Source organism: Bactrocera neohumeralis, chromosome 4, assembly GCF_024586455.1.
Source record: "Bactrocera neohumeralis isolate Rockhampton chromosome 4, APGP_CSIRO_Bneo_wtdbg2-racon-allhic-juicebox.fasta_v2, whole genome shotgun sequence".
NCBI classification, from domain to species: Eukaryota; Metazoa; Arthropoda; class Insecta; order Diptera; family Tephritidae; genus Bactrocera; species Bactrocera neohumeralis.
The window spans coordinates 34,769,707-34,791,444 of NC_065921.1; the positions used below are offsets into that span (position 1 = coordinate 34,769,707).

General features: G+C 36.7%; 1 protein-coding gene across 2 annotated transcripts in view; it reads left to right on the forward strand.

Annotated features, from left to right (window-relative positions):
- The first annotated feature begins 2,949 nt into the window (after positions 1-2,949).
- LOC126755127 (putative fatty acyl-CoA reductase CG5065) overlaps positions 2,950-21,738 on the forward strand; it is a 32,771-nt gene continuing 13,982 nt past the window's right edge. Inside the window, exons 1-3 of one of the 2 annotated variants that reach the window (XM_050467476.1) lie at positions 2,950-3,201; positions 18,827-19,111; positions 20,790-21,215. In XM_050467476.1, the coding sequence (XP_050323433.1) occupies positions 18,835-19,111; positions 20,790-21,215 (703 nt within the window). In that variant the 5' untranslated portion in view covers positions 2,950-3,201; positions 18,827-18,834. The remainder of the gene's footprint in view (positions 3,202-18,826; positions 19,112-20,789; positions 21,216-21,738) is intronic. The other variant, XM_050467475.1, reaches the window with a different exon arrangement.

Sequence of the window (21,738 nt, forward strand, 5' to 3'; positions counted from 1 at the left end):
TGCCATCGATGTGACCCTAGTTGAGGTGAAATCGCTTGTTTCTTGCTTCTATGTGTAAATTCTCCTGCTGTCCGTAGACGTCCCGCGGTTTTTGCAGCGCAGTTTTGCTATGTCCACCACACTCATGCATTTCAAGACAAAATTGAACTACCCGTTAGTAAGATTGCAATGTCGTCTGTGTACGTCATTACCTTTGGGGGTTTATCAACGTTCTATTGCAAGAGCAACACTTATAGACTCGACACTATTCTGAATAGATACTGTATAAACGTTACTGAATGCTCCAGAAAAATCCAATAACACTCCAAGAACGGATTCTTCATATTCAAGAGCCCTTTCGATATTAAAAATACAAACATATGGAGTGCAGTATCTAATGATCTGAATTTTCTTTATGAGTGTTACCTTGGACAAGCTTCCAGGAGATGCTAAAGCCCTAATGTGAACTTCCAAGATATTTTCTAACGTTTTCAGCAGTACGGAAGTTGAGCTTATCGATGTAAACACCTTCTGTTGACGTTGTTGCTACCCGCCTTCATTATGAAAACTACTCTAGCCTCTTTCCATAAGTGTGGCACATAGCTGAACTTCAAGCGTGCTCTAAATATCGTCCATACCGAGAGTTTTGTATAGTCGAATTACATCTATTTTATTCTCCGTAAAACCCTCACCTTTTTTGAGTTGTTTCGAAATCGCTTTTTTTAACAAAAGAATTTAGCTGAAAACAAAAACCCTGGAATTTTGAAAAATATATCCATTTTGGTTTAATTACTAAACTTTATTAATTTTTTCCTAAAGCTAATAGATGAATCGGCTAACGTTACAATACGTTTTCATGCTCAACGAAATAAGAAAATAAAGTTTTTTTCACAGATTCGATTTCTAAGCACTTTCCTGTCGTCGACACTTAAAAAATATCAGAAATTGCGTGCGAAAGCGCTGACAAGGGAGTAAACGCGCGATTATGCGAAAGCGATCATAAGCACATAATGAAATGCGGTTCGTTGCTTAAGTCTTTTGTCGCATAGAGGAAAGCGCACATTTTTTGTATTACATATGTGGCGTATTTCAGATTATTTATAACTCCTCGCTATTTAGCTAACTGTAAAAGGTTAAATGTCAATATATTAATTAAGATGTGTGTGTGTGTGTGGTATAGAGATTATAATTTGTATGTGTGTAGTGCAGATCGCTTCTAATAACAGCCATTGTAGAATTAACTGAACTTTGTTCGCACTTCGCATGCAATAATAGATGCATAATTTTTAATAGTGAATTCCAACTCATAAACTGCGCGCTAATATCGGAGAGTTTAGCCTCATTTTTAATTGGGTTAATCGCGATAAGACTTGTATGAGTGCCTAGGTAGAGAGGAATCATAGACAACTAAAGATGAAGAGATGTGTGTGTGTGTGTGTATTGAGATTATAATTTGTATGTGTGTAGTGCAGATCGCTTCTAATAACAGCCATTGTAGAATTAACTGAACTTTGTTCGCACTTCGCAAGTTTATCGAACTATTCCTTTCATATCTAGGATTTACCGCGTCTTTACAGCCAGGAAAGGGCACACAAACTATATATTTTAATGAGTTCTGACAGATATCCGTGCACTCTCCGCTACTCTTGCGAATTATACTGGACGAGGCGGAGCTTTTGCTTCTGAGCCTCTCCACCTAGTTGGTATTTTCAAAGCTAGTACAAAAGCTTTTCCAAGGTGTTGCTTTGTACTGAGCACCAACATGTCTATTATAAGGTCTTTATATACGTTCCGAGGGTTGCTGCCATTTTTTTTAGAACTAAAATCTGTCAACAAATGTCACTTTTTTCGACACATCTTAAAGTGGCAACTATCTTTGAGATTCCTAACATTGGTCTCTATATTTTTGACAAGCTTCATATAACTTATGGAAATTTATCACACACATATTAAATAATACAAGGTGAACGTGAATGCAAGAAGAAACAATTAAATAATTTAAAGTAATTTTAAACAAAACGCATATCACTTTAAACACAATCCAAAGCATCAAACCATAAAAAACAGCATCAAAACCATGCTAGGGCAGCTGAGCCTGTTATCAAGCGTAGCAGCAAGCGGAGCGTAAATTAAGAAAAAAAACTTAAGCGGGTCTGCACTGTGCCCCCACACATACTTACACACCGAATGCATACTCCAAGATAAAGCAACGATTGCAACTTACTAACATTTTTCATATCTTGCAAAGCACAAAGTAAACAAGTTGACAGAAAAAACCAACAAAGCAATCAAAAATCAGTCGACTAGAAATGCTTGCAGCTGAAAATCAATAATCCGCTGGATAATTAGTAAGCTGCCGCTGGTGGAACAAAGTGTGGCTCGGAACCGGCCGAAGCGGTGAGGCAGCATGCAGCACAGTGGTAGCCCTATGCGGCAGGGCGTTGCAGCTGAACTGGTTCTCTTGATGGACAGCGTTCAAAATTTCGGCGTTCAAGCGCGTCCGATCAAAGATTGCGGTGCGCGAGTTGTTTGCATTCTCATAAAATAAAAGTAAAAGGCAAAGCAGGCAGCAAGCAGCTTGCGCTTTTTGAATATCTAAATATTTCGCATGCGCATTTCTTCGTTCTTCTTTGGAAGCAGCTAATTGTGCAGGCAGAGTAACTTAAAGCGCACAACAACAACGAGCAGATGTCTAGTAGAGGCAATAATATTAATGGCTATAATTTCTACTCAAACTACTCGTATCGCAGCCAAAAAGCGGGCCAATTACACATCGAAAAGCGCAAGTATATTTTTGCAAGTGTGACGCTGTATCCACACACATACACAAAACTCTTTCAATGCGAGTGTGCCGCATTGACGCGCAGGGGTCGCAACCAGTCGCTTGCTATTGTTGGCGCAGCGGTGGTGCTTGCGACGTCGGCGTCACCGCTGGCTGCTCTGGCCGTTCCATTCATATTAACCGACAAGCAGTGGCTGGGGCTCAGTCTACAATCGGACGTTGCTCGGTGCGTAGCAAAGCGCAAAAATAAACGTGAAAGCTCTCAAGTGGAATTGTGATCAAAGCAAACAACTTTTGATTTCAAGTCACTCTGGGTTTGTGAAGAGTTAAAATTTTTTAATTAATTTACTGCCAGCAGCAGCAAAATCGGGTGTAACTTTTACGTTATAATTTCACAGCATACATTCATCAGTCGAGCAAGCGCAGTGTCCGTCAAACGTGTACGTACAAGCCTAACCTAAGACAACAGCTAACTAGTGTCTTCATTTATTGCATATTTATAAGTTTATTTATGGCTATTTACTCGTGTTTATTCGTGTTGATTTTGTCGCGCAACTCCTTGGCAAGCGTCACTCCATCTGCCCGTGTTGGCTGGTTAACCACCAGCATGTTTGCCTTCTGCCTCAAAATGCATCGTTTAACTGTAAACATAATGCAACTGCGGAACTTATTTGCTGAAATAGTGTACACATCATAAAAAAATAAGTCCGTTTTAACCTTTAGGCTGTTGACGTCTTCCATTGCCGAAAATGTTTAAAAGCTTGCTTTGAAGAGAACGAGCAATTTTTTCGCATATTCGATTTCTAAGCACTTCACTGTCGTCGACTCATGCACTTAATAAATATCAGAAATTGCGTGCGAAAGCGCTTACAAGGGAGCATGCGAAAGCGATCATAAGCACATAATGAAATGCGGTTCGTTGCTTAAGTCTTTTGTCGCATAGAGGAAAGCGCACATTTTTTGTATTACATGTGTGGCGTATTTCAGATTATTTATAACTCTTCGCTATTTAGCTAACTGTAAAAGGTTAAATGTCAATATATTAATTAAGATGTGTGTGTGTGGTATTGAGATTATAATTTGTATGTGTGTAGTGCAGATTGCTTCTAATAACAGCCATTGTAGAATTAACTGAACTTTGTTCGCACTTCGCATGCAATAATAGATGCATAATTTTTAATAGTGAATTCCAACTTATAAACTGCGCGCTAATAACGGAGAGTTTAGCCTCATTTTTAATTGGGTTAATCGCGATAAGACTTGTATGAGTGCCTAGGTGGAGAGGAATCATAGACAACTAAAGATGAAGAGCTCGCAAAAGCTCTTCGTCGGAGCCCCTCTCAAGGCAAAACACACGAAATTCATTCAAACTTGATCAAGCCTAGTATAGAATGATTGATATCACAAAGAATGGTCTAACAAAGTATGTCTTCAACACATAAATATATTAATTTAAGTTATTGCTGTTATTTTCTATAAAGAGACAAACAAATAATTTGCTACGACAAAGAAATATCCCTCAAATACCTAATAGTTAGTTTGCCGAGATGCTGGGTTCTGATCAAATATTTTGTTAAAAGATCAAGTCAAGTTACGAACATTTTGTTTTCGAAAAATTGTTCAAATGCTTATTAAGTTTACCTTACTTCGTCTTAAAGACCATAGATAAGTATTTGACAGCACCCGATTAATAGCAATCAATAATGCTCGTTAGAAAACTCTGTAAATGCAAATCTGTAACGATTTCCATTGAAAAATTTTACCAGATATCTTCTTCTTTATATTTTTTTAAAATATCGAGCAATATTTCTATTCATAGCTTGCCTACATTTGTTAATTGAACCTCACCTTATTTGAGTTGTTTTGAAATCGCTTTTCTTAACAAAAGAATTTAGCTGAAAACAAAAAACCTGGAATTTTCCTTTGAAAAATATATCTTTTTTGGTTTAATTACTAAACTTTATGCATTTTTTTCCTAAAGCTAATAGATGAATCGGCTAACGTTACAATACGTTTTCATGCTCAACGAAATAAGAAAATGAAGTTGTAAAAATAAAGTAATGACGCAAAAGTGTACGCAATAAATTTCTGCGTCCAGCGAAGCGCGAAATTTGAGAGACAAAAGTGCCGGAACCCAAACGTTGGACGTTAATCACAGTACCTCGAATTATATAAAAACTGTCATTTTTTATTTCACATTTTTTCCTTATGAAGAACTTACTTTGTTTTGCTAAGAAAATGCCAGTATAGTTCTAATATGCAGAACATAACTTTTAGTGCACAGAAAGAAGAAGAATTCGAGAAATAAATAAATCTTCAAGATCGATATTTTTCAATATTATTTATTATTTTTAAGAAGGAGAAGCGTTAGCTCGTGTAAAATCCAGGCCATTGATTTGATTTTTTATGAAACAATTGTAATTATTATATATATAGTTATAATATAGTGTGATATTTGAAGAATACTCTTCTTCTTTATTGGCATAGACACTGGTTACGCGGTTATTGCTGAGTTTACACCAGCGCGCTAATCGTTCTTTTTTCGCGATGTTTGGCGCCAATTGGTGATTTCAAGTTAGCCAGGTCCTTCTCCCCCTTGGAGATCTTCCTCTTCCTCTTCCTCTGCTTCCCCCGTCGGGCACTACGTCAAATACGCCTTGGAGTGTTTTCATCCATGCGGAAAGGAGAGATCCTTCCTGATCGTGACAGTTTTCTCAACAATTATTAGTTTTGCGGGGATACTGAATTCAGATATAGTGGCATAAAGTGGGGTGTGTCTATCCTCTAAAGCCACACTGATAAGGACCAATCAGTTTGTTGACGGTGGGCTTTAATCTTTCACACAATACGCTCGATAGAACCTTAAATACGATGTTGAGGAGGCTAATCCCACGGTAGTTGGCGCAGATTGTGGGGTCTCCCTTTTTGTGGATTGGGCAGAGCACACTTAAATTCCAGTCGTCGGGCATGCTTTCCTCTGACCATTCTACAAAGAAGCTGATACATGCTTCTTATCAGTTTTGCGCCGCCGTATTTGCATAGCTTGGGCCGCAATTTCTCGCTCTCTATCCCATTCCGCATGTGTTGTGGTCGATTGTAACGTTGCGAGGTAAGCAGTCTGTTTTCTTTCCACTGCGACACGCCACTCCTTATCGTTTCAGCTGTTCTTTTGCCTTTTCGGAAAACCAATGTTTTCGTTAGCAGCTGTACTTAAGGAATTTGAAGTGACGTCCCACAATTCCCTTATACTGAGTTACTGATGAGTGCTCTCAGAGAGCAGGAGTGCAAGTCAAGTAGAAAATCGTTCGGCTGTCTGCTATGATTGCAACTTCCCGTCGTTGAACCTTCCTTATATTTGTTGACATTTGTTTTGTTGCACAGACGCGGCTGCGTTTTCGATCCGGAGACAGCCAAGTGGCTTGATGAATTTTTCTATACTGGAATCTATAATAGTACTACAGATAACCACGTTTCGGATCCCGACGAAATCGATCAGCTTCAAACCATTTGGGATTCTTTCATCTTGGAGGCTGAATTTAGCGATCGTTGTGCTGAAAGTAGCTCCTTTGTCCACCCTGGCGTTACAGTCGCTAAGCACAATTTTGATATCGTGGCGAGGGCAGCGCTTACAGAACTCATATTTTGGTCACATCGTTGATTTGAATAATATTTTATTAAATTGTAATTAGAAATATTAAAAACTCAACTCAAAACTTCATCAATTTTGCTTCAACCGACTTGGAATTTTAACACAACATGTTTGTGATATTTTGCATTCGTTTAAGAGAAAAAAATTCAAAGCAAAATTAAAACCCTTCTCACCCCTTAAATCACACAATGCATGATAACGGAATTACTCAATACTTGAAAGAGAAACGTCTAAAACAATATTCAAAAAGGCAAAATAAACGTATTCGACAGCTACATTAACATGTTTTGTAATGAAGAGTCATTGAAGTTGGAGAGAAGTAGGTAAACAGCAATAAGATAAATGAGAAGATAACCGAAAAACGGCATGCGTGCATATTTAGATATATAAATATTTTTACCTAAGTAAATGTATGTATACAGGTATATGACAAGCGGCATCTAAACTAAGGTAATTTATTTCATACGAATACACACAGATTTGTAGCCAATTAAAAGCTAAAACGCTTCGTTTACTTTAAAAATAAAACTTTTATATTAATCAGTGGTGTTGTTTAGCCACTTGAACTCGATGTGCAAGGCCTTAACTCCCAGTAGAGAAATGTTATGGATGAAAGATATTGCTGTGACATTCAATCGCTTGTTCAGAGTCTTGAGAATATTCAACCGCAGATAAGATCTATGTAAATTTTCATTTGCATGGATAGGCTTGTTCATGTAAGAAAACATTTATGCGGCAGGGATTTTTGACAAACTTCGATTTTATTACTGATTATAGTAGCCATCGAGGACCGATTATGACGATCTGCTAAGGTTTTTATATAAATTGTGTAATAATATTGTCTTTTGCGTCAAAGTAGTTTCTCAATCAGTGTCGCTCAAAGTATTGTCCTTTTCCAAGTTTATTACAATATTCAACAATATAAACTAGCTTCATAGGCTTTGCTTCTGAAGACAGTGGAACAAAATGAAACCTTGCGTTTTGAAAATTATAGACACCATCGCTGACGGTTTTATTTTATTTTGCTTTGAATTCGATTAATTACATACAGACGTCTTGAATTCGAGTTCGTAGTATCAAGTTACAGCTTAGTCGATACTAGAAGTTTAGCTCCAACTACAAAATTAATGAAAACTCGAACGCTTTATACTAAAATAGTTTAATATTTTCCTACAGATCTCAGTGTGAAACATGCTTGTGAGTATTTTATTGAAATCCTCCATTGCACTGGTGACCTGTCGGTACCCTTTGCTAGTTTTGTTTACCTAATATGCACGAAATTTACAAAAGTAAGACAAGGTCAGGTCATGAACTTGTGCCGCATTGTTGCATCATTCCAAATGAAACCATTCCTAGCAACACAAATGCCGAAACGTTTAAATCTTCGGGCGCTAGCACAAGCGCTGCTAGCTCATCTCATGCGTCACTGCATTTTACACCACACAGTCACTGCTGAGCTTTCAATTAGTAAAAGCGGACGTTTTAAGTTTTATGGCTTTTTTCTGTTGTCTTTTCGCACTTAACCATCGCAATGGGGCCTGAAGAGCGCTCGCTTAGCGGATAGTTAAGCTTGGCTTTAACACGATGGATGCTTTTTAACTTGGCCACCATGGTGAACCCTCGTTTGCATGCAATTAATGTAGAGTCCATTAGTGACAATATGCACAATATGCATAAAACACTGAAATAAACAAACGCTCTAGTATGTGTTAATAGCTTTCAGCCCCAAATATTTGCGCTAAATATTGCCATTGCTCAAAATGTGAGAAATACTAATAAGCAAATATAAAAAAACACACAAAGTGCAGTTATTAAGTTAAGAAATATATGTAAATAAGTTTGAATTTATTGTTTTTGAAAAGCCAAAAATTCCAAATGCAGTTAATAAAGTCCAATTTTTAGTATATTTTAGCAACAAATCAATTAAAATTTAAATATCAATTAACGAAATCAACATTAATTATTATTCGAACATTTCGAGAAGTTACACAATCTCTTAATTATATATTTTAATTTCAACGTATTTATACTCGTATTTTATTTTCCAATTTAACGGTAAATATTTGCAACTCATTGCATAAAAGCTACAGTTTGAAATCCATTCCATCGATCAAGTATTAGTTACAAGCGAAAAATGAAAAAAAAGAGTTGGCAAAAATAAAGAAGCAAATCGAGTTTTTGCCACACACATACTCGTACATACATATGTGGCATTACAAAATTAGTCGCTTTCGGAGTGAATAAATGAGCGCCAACGGCATCACTCATCCTATTATTTCGCTTGAAGCCATGCAGCCTACACTTTCGTTTTTGATCAGCCAGACAGCGTAACTTTTTTTATTGTTTTCGTATTTTTATACCCTAAACAATTACATTAAGTTTGGTGCGAAGTTTGTAATACCCATAAGGAAGCGTCGGAGACCCTACAAAGAATATATATTGGATCGTTAACTAAGTAATTTCGTATTTCGTAGTACAATTTAAACAAGATTTTTTTATTGTGTAAAATATTTTATGAAATTACATATAGCATTCTCTACGGCTATAACCGCGTAGCGGCTACGTCAGTAAATAAGATTCTCCATTTCAATCCAATACCTTTTGCTATCTTTTAGGCATCAGATTGCTTCCACGCTCATAAAATGTTTGATCTTTGTAGGCAAAAAAATGGTTAAAGTGAGTTTAGACTTCCTGATTTGAGGAGAAGGTTGCCCATAATAAATTTTGCAGAAACCGGCACAAGTAATAGATCGGAGGTGTCAAGTCTAGAGAAAATGGTGGGTGTGGTAGCATATTCCGTTCAAGCTGCAAAAGCTTTTGGCGAGTCATCAAACTTGTATGAGGTCTCGCATTATCCTGGTGAAACACTACAACCTTTCCATTGATCAATTCTGGTCTCTTCTGTTTGAGTGCAATACTCAATTGGTCCAGCTGATCACAATACATTTCAGTATTAATAGTGGCGTTACTATATCAGCTGTTCAAATATGTAATGGTTAGGCAGTTAGGTGTGAAATTGGCTGTGAAAATTCAATTAGATAAGCTGTTGTCACCAAAATGACTTAGTGGTTGACCCAATATAATTGATCAACGTGACGAACTGAGTCGATTTAGCCATGTTCTTCTGTAAATCTGCAAAACTAGTACACCAATCTTGAAGATATCGAAATATTGTAAAAGTCTTTTTCTCCTCAAGTTGTCGGGAACGCCGATATCAGATTACTACACCATATGTTGATTCACTTGCATGGAAAACTTTTTTTTTGACAAGATACTTTCACGAAATTTTGCATAGATTACTGCCTAACAGGCCACAATCTTTGAAGAAATTATTCAGAGCGGTTCACTATAGAATTTAGCTGCCGCACATACAAACTGACAGATCAAAATCAAAATAAAATTTTTTTACGCTTTAAGAAATGCGCACGTGAAGGGTATTATTATAGCTTTGGCACAACTGAAGTCAGTTTTTTTCTTGTTGTTCTATTTGTTTTTCACTTTCTGCTATTTTGCATAATTAAAATATAAAATATATATATATACATATATATATATATATATATGTATATAAGTATTAAAAGGCAATTTGTATTCATAATAAAACCGATTTTACAAAAGAAACGCTAACAAGTTTCTGTTTCTTTAAAATTTTACTGTTAATGATTTTTTACATGTTTGTTATGGAGTGTTTTGCGAAATCTTGTTTCGTCTCACTATGTACAGTAAATTGCACATATGAGTTTGTAAATATTTTGACAAGTTAGCTCTGCTCTTCACATATTTCTTTAAGAGAATGCAAGAGGAATAGAGTATAAATACTTATTTGTATTGGTGAAACGACTTAATTTGTGATATTGAATTCTAACGAAACTGGTGAATTTACCATAAATTATTTATTTATTGATTATTGAATATAATAGACTGCTTGGCTTGGTAAAGGGACTTAAAAGCCACGACGTTTCTGAGTGGTTCTTTGGCATACAAAAGCCGGATGTTTTACCCTTCGTTTGTGTCCCAGCATAGACTTTTTGTAATGAAAGTTAATCAGGAAAAGCAATAAAATATCGACTTTGACTTAAACCAGTTTGATAATTATCGAATATTTTAAGCCCTTTCAAAGGCTTCCCAGCCAAAAGCAAAATAGTTTTCAATTTGAAGTATTTGCAACACTTTTGCTTATGCTATTTTGCAGCGTTGTGGCAAATACTGCCATGCATAATAATCAAGACTTGAAGAGAAATCGTAAAAATATTACCATAATAAAATATTAGATTCACTTGAAAATGCGGCATCAAAAAGCTGGTGGAAAAATACTGACTGTAAACAAGTTTTATCGAAATTCGCAAAAATTTTCCATGCGCCAAAAATGCACAAAAAACATAATAAACTGCTCAAAGCTTTCCGCCCAAATTATAGAGCTCTTATCTATCCACATTACAACTTTGTTTGTTTTTTGTTTTTGTTTTTTTGTATTGCATCGAACTTGAACAAACTAAATTGGCCAAATACAAAATGCTTGTTGGCAGGCAACTCGTTTTTTACAACACTCGTATTCTAACAAAATAAATACGCTGCACCTTCTACAGCGTTTAAGCGTCGGTTTCCTTGCCATACGGACTTGCAAATATAAACTTGACTCTTGTGTTGCAAGCCAACTAGAAGGCAGTGACGGCAAGTAAACAGCAAAGGCTGTTGCAAAAGAATAACTTACGCAACACCACGAACATGAGATGGTGTTAAAGTTGCCAGATCATGCTGCGATCAATGGATAAGGGTAAAACCGGTAGCATATGGCACGTGGACAAAGTGCGATAAAAGTTGTAATTTTGAATGAATTATCACTTCAGCGTGGCGATATGAAGGTGTTAAATAATAGATAATCTTCTTTGTAATCCACACCTCTAAGCTCTTAAATTCTATTGGTGACGAAGTAGGAAGTTGAACACTTAATATATCACTCAGTAGGAATATAGAATACAAACCATGAAATTGGTAGCTGTAAGTTGAGATAAAACCAACTGAGCGACTAGTTAATACCTTGAATATATACATATATATTATAGCTCTAACCTCGTAGTTATACTCATAATTTTTGAACTAAAATTTTGATAAGAAAACATTTATTTAAATGTTTCCGAACTCAAACAAAACCAAATCCACCAAAAAAATTGAGTTGTAAATTTTTTTTTATAATTTAATAAGTTAAACGTTTAAATAATGTGATCAGCTAGCTTGATTGTCAAAGTGACCAGTTTTCATTAGCAGAATCTAACGGTATAATATTATATATTCATATGAAATATTTCTAGATTTTTGGAGAAATCTAAAAAGTCTGGTTCGATTTTAACTCAACTCTGATATCTTGAATTCGTCTTCCACCCAAAATAATCTAATACTAATAAATCTCTCGAATCGAGTGTAAGCCAAAAGAAAAATTTTCATAATTGCAAAATCTCAAAACATTCCAAGTTCGGGAGGTCACCTAGGTTATAACTAAACGAAAGCGAGCAACTGTTATTTCTATTTTAATGTTTCTTCAACGACATCTCACCTGCAGTATTCTTGAAAGTAACTATACGTGGTTATCCCATTGAAATTACCGAGTGTTTATTTACTGAGAGTACTTGGTGCGGCAGCGGCCGACGGATTGCCGGCCGAGCTATTCAAACATGGTGGCGAAGAGCTGATAAGGAGCATGCATCAGCTTCTTTGCAAAATATGGTCGGACGAAAGCATGCCCAACGATTGGGATTTAAGTGTGCTATGCCCAATCCATAAGAAAGATGACCCCACAATCTGCGCCAACTACAGTGGGATTAGCCTTCTCAACGTATAAGGTTCTATCGAGCGTATTGTGTGAAAGATTAAAGCCCACCGTCAACAAACTGATTGGACCTTATCAGAGTGGCTTTAGAGCTGAAAAATCTACAAATGACTAGATTTTCACCATTCAAATCTTGAAAAAGAACCGCCAAAGGAGAATCGACACACATCATCTCATCGTCGATTTCAAAGCTGCTTTTGACAGCACGGAAAGGGGCTGCCTCTATGCCGCGATGTCTGAATTTGGTATTCCCGCAAAACTAATACGGCTGTGTGAGCTGACGTTGAGCAACACCAAAAGCTCTGTCAGAATCGTGAAGGACCTCTCCGAGCCGTTCGATACCAAACGAGGTTTTAGACAAGGCGATTCCCTATCGTGTGACTTTTTCAACCTGCTTCTGGAGAAAATAGTTCGAGCTGCAGAACTTAATAGAGAAGCTACCATCTTTTATAAGAGTGGACAGCTGCTGGCGTATGTCGATGATATTGATATCATCGGCCTCAACACCCGCGCCGTTAGTTCTGCTTTCTCCAGACTAGACAAGGAAGCAAAACAAATGGGTCTGGCAGTGAACGAGAGCAAGACGAAATATCTCCTGTCATCAAACAAACAGTCGTCGCACTCGCGACTTGGCACTCACGTCACTGTTGACAGTCATAACGTGAAGCCGTAGATAATTTCGTCTATCTTGGAATCAGCGTAAACACCACCAACAATGTCAGCCTAGAAATCCAACGCAGGATAACTCTTGCCAACAGGTGCTACTTCGGACTGAGTAGGCAATTGAGAAGCAAAGTCCTCTCTCGACGAACAAAAGCTAAACTCTATAAGTCGCTCATAATTCCCGTCCTGCTATATGGTGCAGAGGCTTGGGCGATGACAGCAACTGATGAGTCGACGTTACGAGTTTTCGAGAGAAAAATTCTGCGAAAGATTTATGGTCCTTTGCGCATTGGCCACGGCGAATATCGCATTCGATGGAACGATGAGCTGTATGAGATATATGACGACATTGACATAGTTCAGCGAATTAAAAGACAGAGGTTACGCTGGCTAGGTCATGTTGTCCGAATGGACGAAACACTCCAGCTCTGGAAGTATTCGACGCAGTACCCGCCGAGGGAAGCAGAGGAAGAGGAAAACCTCCACTCCGTTGGAAGGACCCGGTGGAGAAGGACCTAGCTACGCTTGGAATATCCAATTGGCGCCACGTATCGAAAAGAAGAAACGACTGTTATTAACTCGGCTATAATCGCGTAAGCGGTGTCTACGCCAATTAAGAAGAAGAAGACTTGGTGCTGCCATTTGGCGAACAAAATTGTTAACTGCATCATGCAACATGTTGCACGAGCTATAAAATGCAGTAGCTGTGACCAAGGAGGCACTTTTAAATTAAAAAATTAAATTAACTGCCATTAGTTTCCAGCAATTTCTTATTACTTACTGTCTGCTTTTTTACTCCAAAGGGAAAAATATGTAAAATCCTTAAATCGCTAGTAATCGCTTGAGTTCGTTGCTTAAGTCTTTTGAATATGCCACGCAATATTTACGACTAAACATATACATAAATGTTAAATTGGGCATTTAAACTAATCGCTTTAATAGCATCGCCGTCACATATCAATGAAAATATTATTTTTTTTAAATCACGCAAGCAATTTTGTAAAAATTATGTCAGCTAAAAGCCGCTACTCCGCAACTGAATTACATATTAAAAATTCCGTGTAGATTTTTTATAGCGTTGCATATCGCTATGCCTCGTCAAAACAAACATTTTGCTAACGTTTTTACAATGCGCACAAATTCCATTGAGCCGACGTAACGCAATTGGAGCATGCCGAAGTGTGGTGGTGGAGCGACGGCGCAGACAAACGAAAGTGTTAGATGGCAGTCGGTTAGTTGCTTCTCAGCGGCTGCCAGTATTAAATTAACCGGTGCGGGCAATGAGGCAATGTTTACATTTTGTAAAATCACATACACTTATTTATATACACATGGATGTATGAGTGTGTGAGAAGACTAATAAATGCAGGCAAAATTATACTTGGAACGGAGCAGAGCAATGCCCTCACTTAAATGTTTTCGCTTACCTGTAAAAGCAGTAGTCTTTATAGTTATGACCTCGCAATCAAAAGGCAATAGTAACGCAGTTTAATTGTGTTGATGCTTCTAGAATGTGGCAAACCCGGCCTTCTGCTGTACATTACAAATACTTGTATATCCATATACCAGTTTTTATTTCATGTAATGCTTTACACTTTACTCAGCCAGTTGTTTTCTTATTTCCTATAGTGTTGTATTCATACGAAAGAGTATTTCGTTACATTTTAAGCTATTTCGTTTTGTAAAATATTTTTGCTGAAAAAAACTTCGAAAATTACTTTGAAATATATGTAGTTTTTATTATCAGTTTGTTTCTCAAAAATTTTGTTTTATTAGTTTACAGATGGACATTATAGTCTAGCTATGCCCTACGGCAACATTATATTGCGCAATATAGTATCTTATAAAAGCATTTTATAATTTTTTGATGAACATTTTTTTGAAAGTTCTGTATATTTTTTTAATAAATTACATTAAAATAAATTTTAAGGATTAGCATATATGAACTTTGTGATTGGGCTGGTCGTGTCTGTTATAGTCTAATGCTTTTAAAAATTTGGATTTTCCTGCAAACATTAAAAGTCCACTTCAGATCGCTTGGGATTAATTCTATTCAAATTCGATGCGTTAATTAGTCCCCTGCTTTGTTTTGGATTTGCCTGCAGCACGTTTAGTTGTAGAGGTCCCTGCGTGGTATTTATTGATCTCTAAGTACATTAGTTTACAGTCATTTTGCGATGTTAGAGCCTATTTCTGGCTAAGTTTACCAAAACCGAAAATGATAGTAAAAATTTCCTAAATAGGATTTTTTACCTTGTAGTCAAGGGGTGTAGGTATCATACTACTGTACGTGATGGACAATTTTTGAGCTTAAATTCGTAATCAGGATACCTCAAATACCTAAGACCACTAAGCAGAGTAGTCTGTTGAGTAGTGTTGTTAGTAGGAACAATTAACAGCAAATTCTTAGCTAAATATTACGTAGCAAAGATTCTGAAATTGTTAGAGAAGTATTTCGGTGTTGATACTCTATCGAAAAGAATGTTGGTAGAGCATGAACGTTTTAGAAGTGGTCCTACATCTGTTAATCTTATTAGCAGGAAATCGTTGAAAAATTAAGTTTTAGCATATGCTCAGCTAGAACGGCTTGTCGGTTAAAGCGAAATAGTTTCCGAGTAATTTTAAAACTAGCATATTTCTTAATTTTAAAGGAAAAATTACAATTATGTACAAAGTTTTTAAAAAGGTCCACTAAATTAGGGAGTATTAATTAAAATTTACCTTTGAGCTCTGTACTTTGGCATAAGACTTACTTGCACTAGTATACCGAAATAAGTAAGTTAAACTCCATGCAAGAGTGTTTCCTTATACCTCATTCAAATAGTATAAAAAATAGGTAATTGTTCTATGGCTAAGTGTTTATACCAGTTACTTTTTCGATTCTGATTGTGGAACAAAAAATTATCGCAATTAATATTTTTAATAACTTTATGGGTAATATGTTTACCAACTGTATACATATGTATATACATTTCACGTTATATTTTTCAAATTTTCAAAAAATATCTATATTTGTTGAACTATCCAACAAAAAATTTGCGGTTTTGCAGTTTCTTAACTGAGAGCCAGGTTAGATAAAAATCCACATAATTTTCCGTTTTGTATCGAAAACTTTCCGAATAATGATGAACGAAAATATTCACAATTTCCACATAGCGTGAAATATTTATTTATTCTGCTATTTTACCAATTTTTGATATTTTACTGACATAACACAGATAAGTGTTGTAATTGAAACTAAATATATCCCTAATGGTGTAGCTCTACGTTTTGACTCATCCATTTTTCAATGAAAAAATTATATTGCAGGAAATATTATCTTCATTAAATGAATATTGCTTATAGTACTTGAAATAAAATTTAAATATAAAATTTAAAGACATTCTGAAATTCTCACCTCTTCTCGCAATTTTATATTGCTATTACGACAGGTTTCCATATCTAACTCACTTACCAAAACTACATGTTTAATAAAAAAGTCGGTTTATATCCTCAAAAGAAATCATTTCGTACAAACCTTATAAGGATCAAATACACCAGATTCTTGCTAGATGCATGTTGACACATACATCGTGCAACATACATACATATATTATAAAAAATTTTCTTTACCGCATTTTGTTCACTCATTAAATATACAACTACCATGAGCACAGAAAGAGACAGCGAAAAGCGCCATGCAATCGCAATCACTTTTTCGACCACATTTTGTCGCAACTTCAATTGGCCATTTAGTGTGCGAATACCACACAATTGCCGCCACTTAGGCAACTAATTCTGGCACAAGCACTCGGCTAACACGCACACACTCCACTGCACATGCACTCTAACTACCGACCACACAACAACCAACAGCAGCCAACAGCAACAACAACTGTTGCTCACCCAATTCACTTGTGGTTTGCCTATATAACTATGTGAGTGTGGCGGTGAGCCCACTTCTAGCGCCAATGGTGGCTACTTTTCCATTTCAACGCTACTTTCGTTACATAACCGCGGCGTAATTGCAATGCCGTAAATGTGGCATGGATATTGCCAATCGCGCTTACAACTATCCGCCGCTGCTGACTAGTATTCGTTTGCGTACGCTGCAACCTGTTTCTCGACTGCTCCGACGACGCATGCGCAAGCGCATTCTCTATTTTTGAAAGGAAAATGCATTGCAACATTTCGAAACGCCGCCACTACAACTGCTTGCAAAAATATCCATGGTACATATTTATGATGTTGCAGCAACACGCGCAACATTTTGTTGCAGCTAAGAAAAATATTTATATATGACAACATCTGTAATGGACACTCCAATTATAATAGTGCAATGCATACACAAGTGCTGTCTTACAGCGCCACTCAAGTACTATGGAGTGTTACTCTTTGTCTTCGTTGTCAAGCATTGTTGTTGCAACAAAGTATCGCCGGCTGTCAAGCCACTGCCACTCATATTTTTTGCTTGTAGCACTTATCCACTGGCAATAGTCGCAACCAATGACGGTAGGACGAAGTCAGGTGTGCTTGTATGTAGCAAAACACCCGGAGATCATTGGCTCAACTCATACAGTTCAACTACGTTTTTATACCTACTTCTCCAGCGAGCAGGTTTCACTTGAGTTACTGCTGGCATTACCACATATTGTCAAAACTTAATTATTGGAAGCGGGGCCTAGAACCCTTACATATTAACTGCTAGCAGGAGAACGTAAGCTTTGGTTTGGCTGCGGCATTAATCATAATGTTGCTGCACGTTCAAATGGTTTAAACTAACAATTGTGGCAATTACTCATTTACTTGAACCCAACGTCAAGTGGCACTAACAAAGCGTTTTTCGCCAGGCAACTTCTATTGAATACAGTATTTTTATAAGTTAGACTGCCAGTTAAAATAATTTGTAATTGATGATGCCACTTATAAGCTCAGAGTTTTAAATAAAATATTTAGAAAACATAGACATTGATATATGTGGCCTTCTTGGGAGTGTTTAAGAGAACTCTAAAAAATCAAACAAAGCATTAAGATAGCTTTTTTAACATTAATGGAAAAATTCTAGTTACCTCAGCATTTGGCAAAGATCTCAGCATTTTCGACACCATTTAAATTGCTCATACAAAATCTAATTATCACAACTTACACTCATCCGCTGCCATCAAAGTAGAAGTAGATGTACTGTTCCGAACAGCAGCTTCCTTGAAAGCGAGTCGGCTTGTCGTTGTCCTCTTGCGTTCTGGCGTGGGAGCTATGAACCACCAGTGAGCTCAGCAAGCACTGAGGCCCTTCTGACACAGAGTGAGCCGTAAGAGGTCCTCCAAAGTGCTGGCTCTTAGAAAAGTCCATCTAGCCGTAAACGTAGTTGTTTTGCCTAGACATGTCCAATAGCTGTTTGGAGGAAGGCGAGGTGGAATCATCTTTTCACTTAATGTTAACAGCCTTAATAAATTTGTGTTAAGCTCAAAACGCTTTGTCGACTTGATATGGTGATCCACTTTTAGGAGTTTATGAGTAACTCAAAGAGCTAATATCTTAGTAAATCAGGTCCTTAGATTTCCCTACGATCCAACCTAACCTTGGTTAGGTATCTACTCCCTTACAAGTAGGTATAATTGGCTCTCACACTTCTTTGTTCGATTTTTGGTTTTGGTCGCGCTTCTCTCTTTGCTTTACATATTGTTAGATAATGTTGAGTTATAGCTGTTTTAAAGAAGCTTTTCGTTTTTAATGAGTTTGGTGTTACTCAAAAATACTTCCCGAATTCTACAGCGCGCCTCTTATCAGAGGATATTTATTTGTTATGTTACCAGCGTGGATATAGACTCCAGTAGTAACAGTCACGCACTCAACATAATCGGGTCTGATGGTTGATTATTTCATTATTTGTGAAATGAATTCGTTAATATTCTTATAATTAACTTTTCCTCTGTTATTATATTATTTGCAGTTATCAAGATGCCGGAATTAACACCAGTTCAGGAGTACTATAATGGCAAGACCATATTTATTACTGGCGCCTCTGGGTTTATGGGCAAGGTTTTGGTCGAAAAATTGTTGTACTCATGCTCCGCTTTAAAGGAGATCATTATCATTGTTCGCCCAAAGCGCGGAAAGAGCCCCGAAGTGCGTTTGGAGGAGATGTTCAAGTTGCCGATTTTCCAACGTATACGAGAGGAAAAGCCGGAAGTGCTAAAGAAGGTCACCAGTTTCAATGGCGATGTGACTTATGAAAGTGAGTTTTACTGTACAAATTAAATGCTTAGGATCCTTAACTATTATCACAGCCATATATGTATAGTAGTACTCAGAATTCTAAAACATTTCGATCAAAATTTCTGAATTCACTTTTTCGCTCGATTTCAATCAAACTGACAGCTTATTTAATTAATATTTCATTCTTATAGTATATTACATTTCTTCTATAATTTCAAGGTTTTAAGGAAACACTTGTTATTGTTGTAAAATTTCATTAAGAGGAGTACATAAATCAACTTTAGAGGGTATACCAAAGAGTATTAATAATTAATTTCCTTCATTTAAAAAACCCACAACCAACCTCCAGTTTTTCATTTAACTGATCTCATCGTAGAATCATATTCGGGACAAAAATGTACCTAAAAAATATCAGTAGAAGAATAATATTTCTTGAAACCATATTCACAACATTTTTTTTGTTAATATTTGGATTTCTTAATAATTACATAACGTGAAATAATTCAGCCTTAAATAGTCCGATATTTGGCGGTGGAGTCGAAAAATCTTTTAAGTGATCAATGTCATAGGTTCGTTATTGCAAGATAATTTTATTATATACAAGGTGCTTTCCAAAGTAAACTTTTTGAATCTAGCGCCCCCTGATGGCGCCATCTATGTATATGCCGACTGATGCGTTAGAATCTGCTATCTTTATCGATTGTCCAGTGAGAAGTTCATGACATTTCATTGATTGGAAATGAAGATATTGCCTTTTAAGTGTCAGATTGTTTGTGTTATTGCTGCGAAAATGAGCTTCGAACAAAGAGCCAACATTAAATTTTGTTTTAAAATTGGTAAAACTTTTACCAAAACGTTTCAATTGGTTAAAAAAATTTATGGCGATAATTGCCTATCCCGTAGCAGAGTGCACGAGTGATTTCAATGTTTTCAAAGTTGTCGTGAGAACATAAATAACGATCAACATCTGGGCCAATTAAAATCCATGATCACCGGAAGGTCCATCGAAACTGTGCGTGAATTCATCAAAAATCAGCCGAAATCAACATTGAAATTCATGGAAATGGAATTGAACATCTCCAAAACATCGATTTATCGCATTTTGACCGAACATTTGGGCTTACGAAAGGTGTGTGCACGGTTTGTTCCGCACAAATTGACTGACGACCAAAAATTGCTCAGAATTCGAAGGGCGATTATTTGACCAAAAATCACATTTTAACTATTGACCACCCCCGTATGCAGACGTAGAGGCCATTCAAAAGGCTTGCACCAGCATACTGGCGGCCATACCGGCAAACTAGCTGAAACACTCGTTCGACATGCTTTTGGACCGTGCACAAAGCTGTACTGAAGCAGAGGAGTGTACTTTGAATAAAATAAATTGATTTTGCTGAAAAAACCATTTGTTGTGTTTTTTAAAGTCCTGTTTACTTTGGGACGCCCCTTGTACATCAAGACAACTTATTTAATGGTAACAAGCTGTCAATTCCAATTATGAAAACGTTTCGTATCAACTAGATTGACAAGCTTGAGGTGTCAAAGCTTCATGCGAAAGAATGAACTTCCTGATTTTTTCCTAAAGTTGAGGGGCTTAGCATTACGAATTCTGAATTAATTAGTGTGGCTTTCACCCTGTACATATTGCGTTATAAAATATTTGTAAATTCCATGATTTTTGTCTTCGTTAATTATAGATCTTGGTCTCAGTGGTGAAAACTTGAAATATGTCACCGATAATACAAATATCGTGTTCCACATGGCGGCCACCCTAAAGCTGGAGGGTAATTTAAAGGATGCTATTGACATGAATACAACAGGAACGCGTCGCGCTCTGGATATTTCTAAACAAATGAAGGGTCTTGAGGCTTTCGTACATGTGTCTACTGCTTTCTGTAACTGCGATCAGGAGGTTATGTACGAGAAGGTATATGAATACCCACACAAACCAGAGGATCTCATGCGCATGGTTGAATGGATGGATCTTAAGACCTTGGAGTCCATCACACCCGAGTTGATGAAACCCCATCCAAACACATACACCTACTCAAAGCGTTTGGCTGAGATTTTGGTGCGTGACCACTACGAGACCATGCCGGTGATTATAGCGCGTCCCAGTATCGGTAAGTGCTATATGGAGAATGTTTATATACACATACAAATAATGATTTGAATTATTAATTACTTATATACCATGTATGTATATTTAACTATGCGATCTTTAAACGGGTGTGGCGCAATATGCTTCATCTTCACCTTATCGTAACTGTAAGATAATTAATGTGCGTTAATGCTTCAATGAACTCTTTGTAATTAATTAACAATTCATTTAATTTAATTTAAGTACATATGTACAGTACTTTGTTTTCGACAATTAATTACTGTACTTGTTAGAATAGGATAATATTTTGAGCAGCAATATTCTAGTATATAACCAATTAATAAGGAGTGGAGCCAAAAGTAGCTGTAAACGCTTATGAGTTCACTCTAAAAACTCCACTTCGTATCAATATTTAGTTGCAAATTGCGACAGCTTAAATACTTGCACATATACACACATATCCTCGTATACATAGGTGTCAATCTGTTGCATCAACAGTTGCCATGCAACAACCCGCTCAAGATTGTTGCACGTTGTTGCGGTAA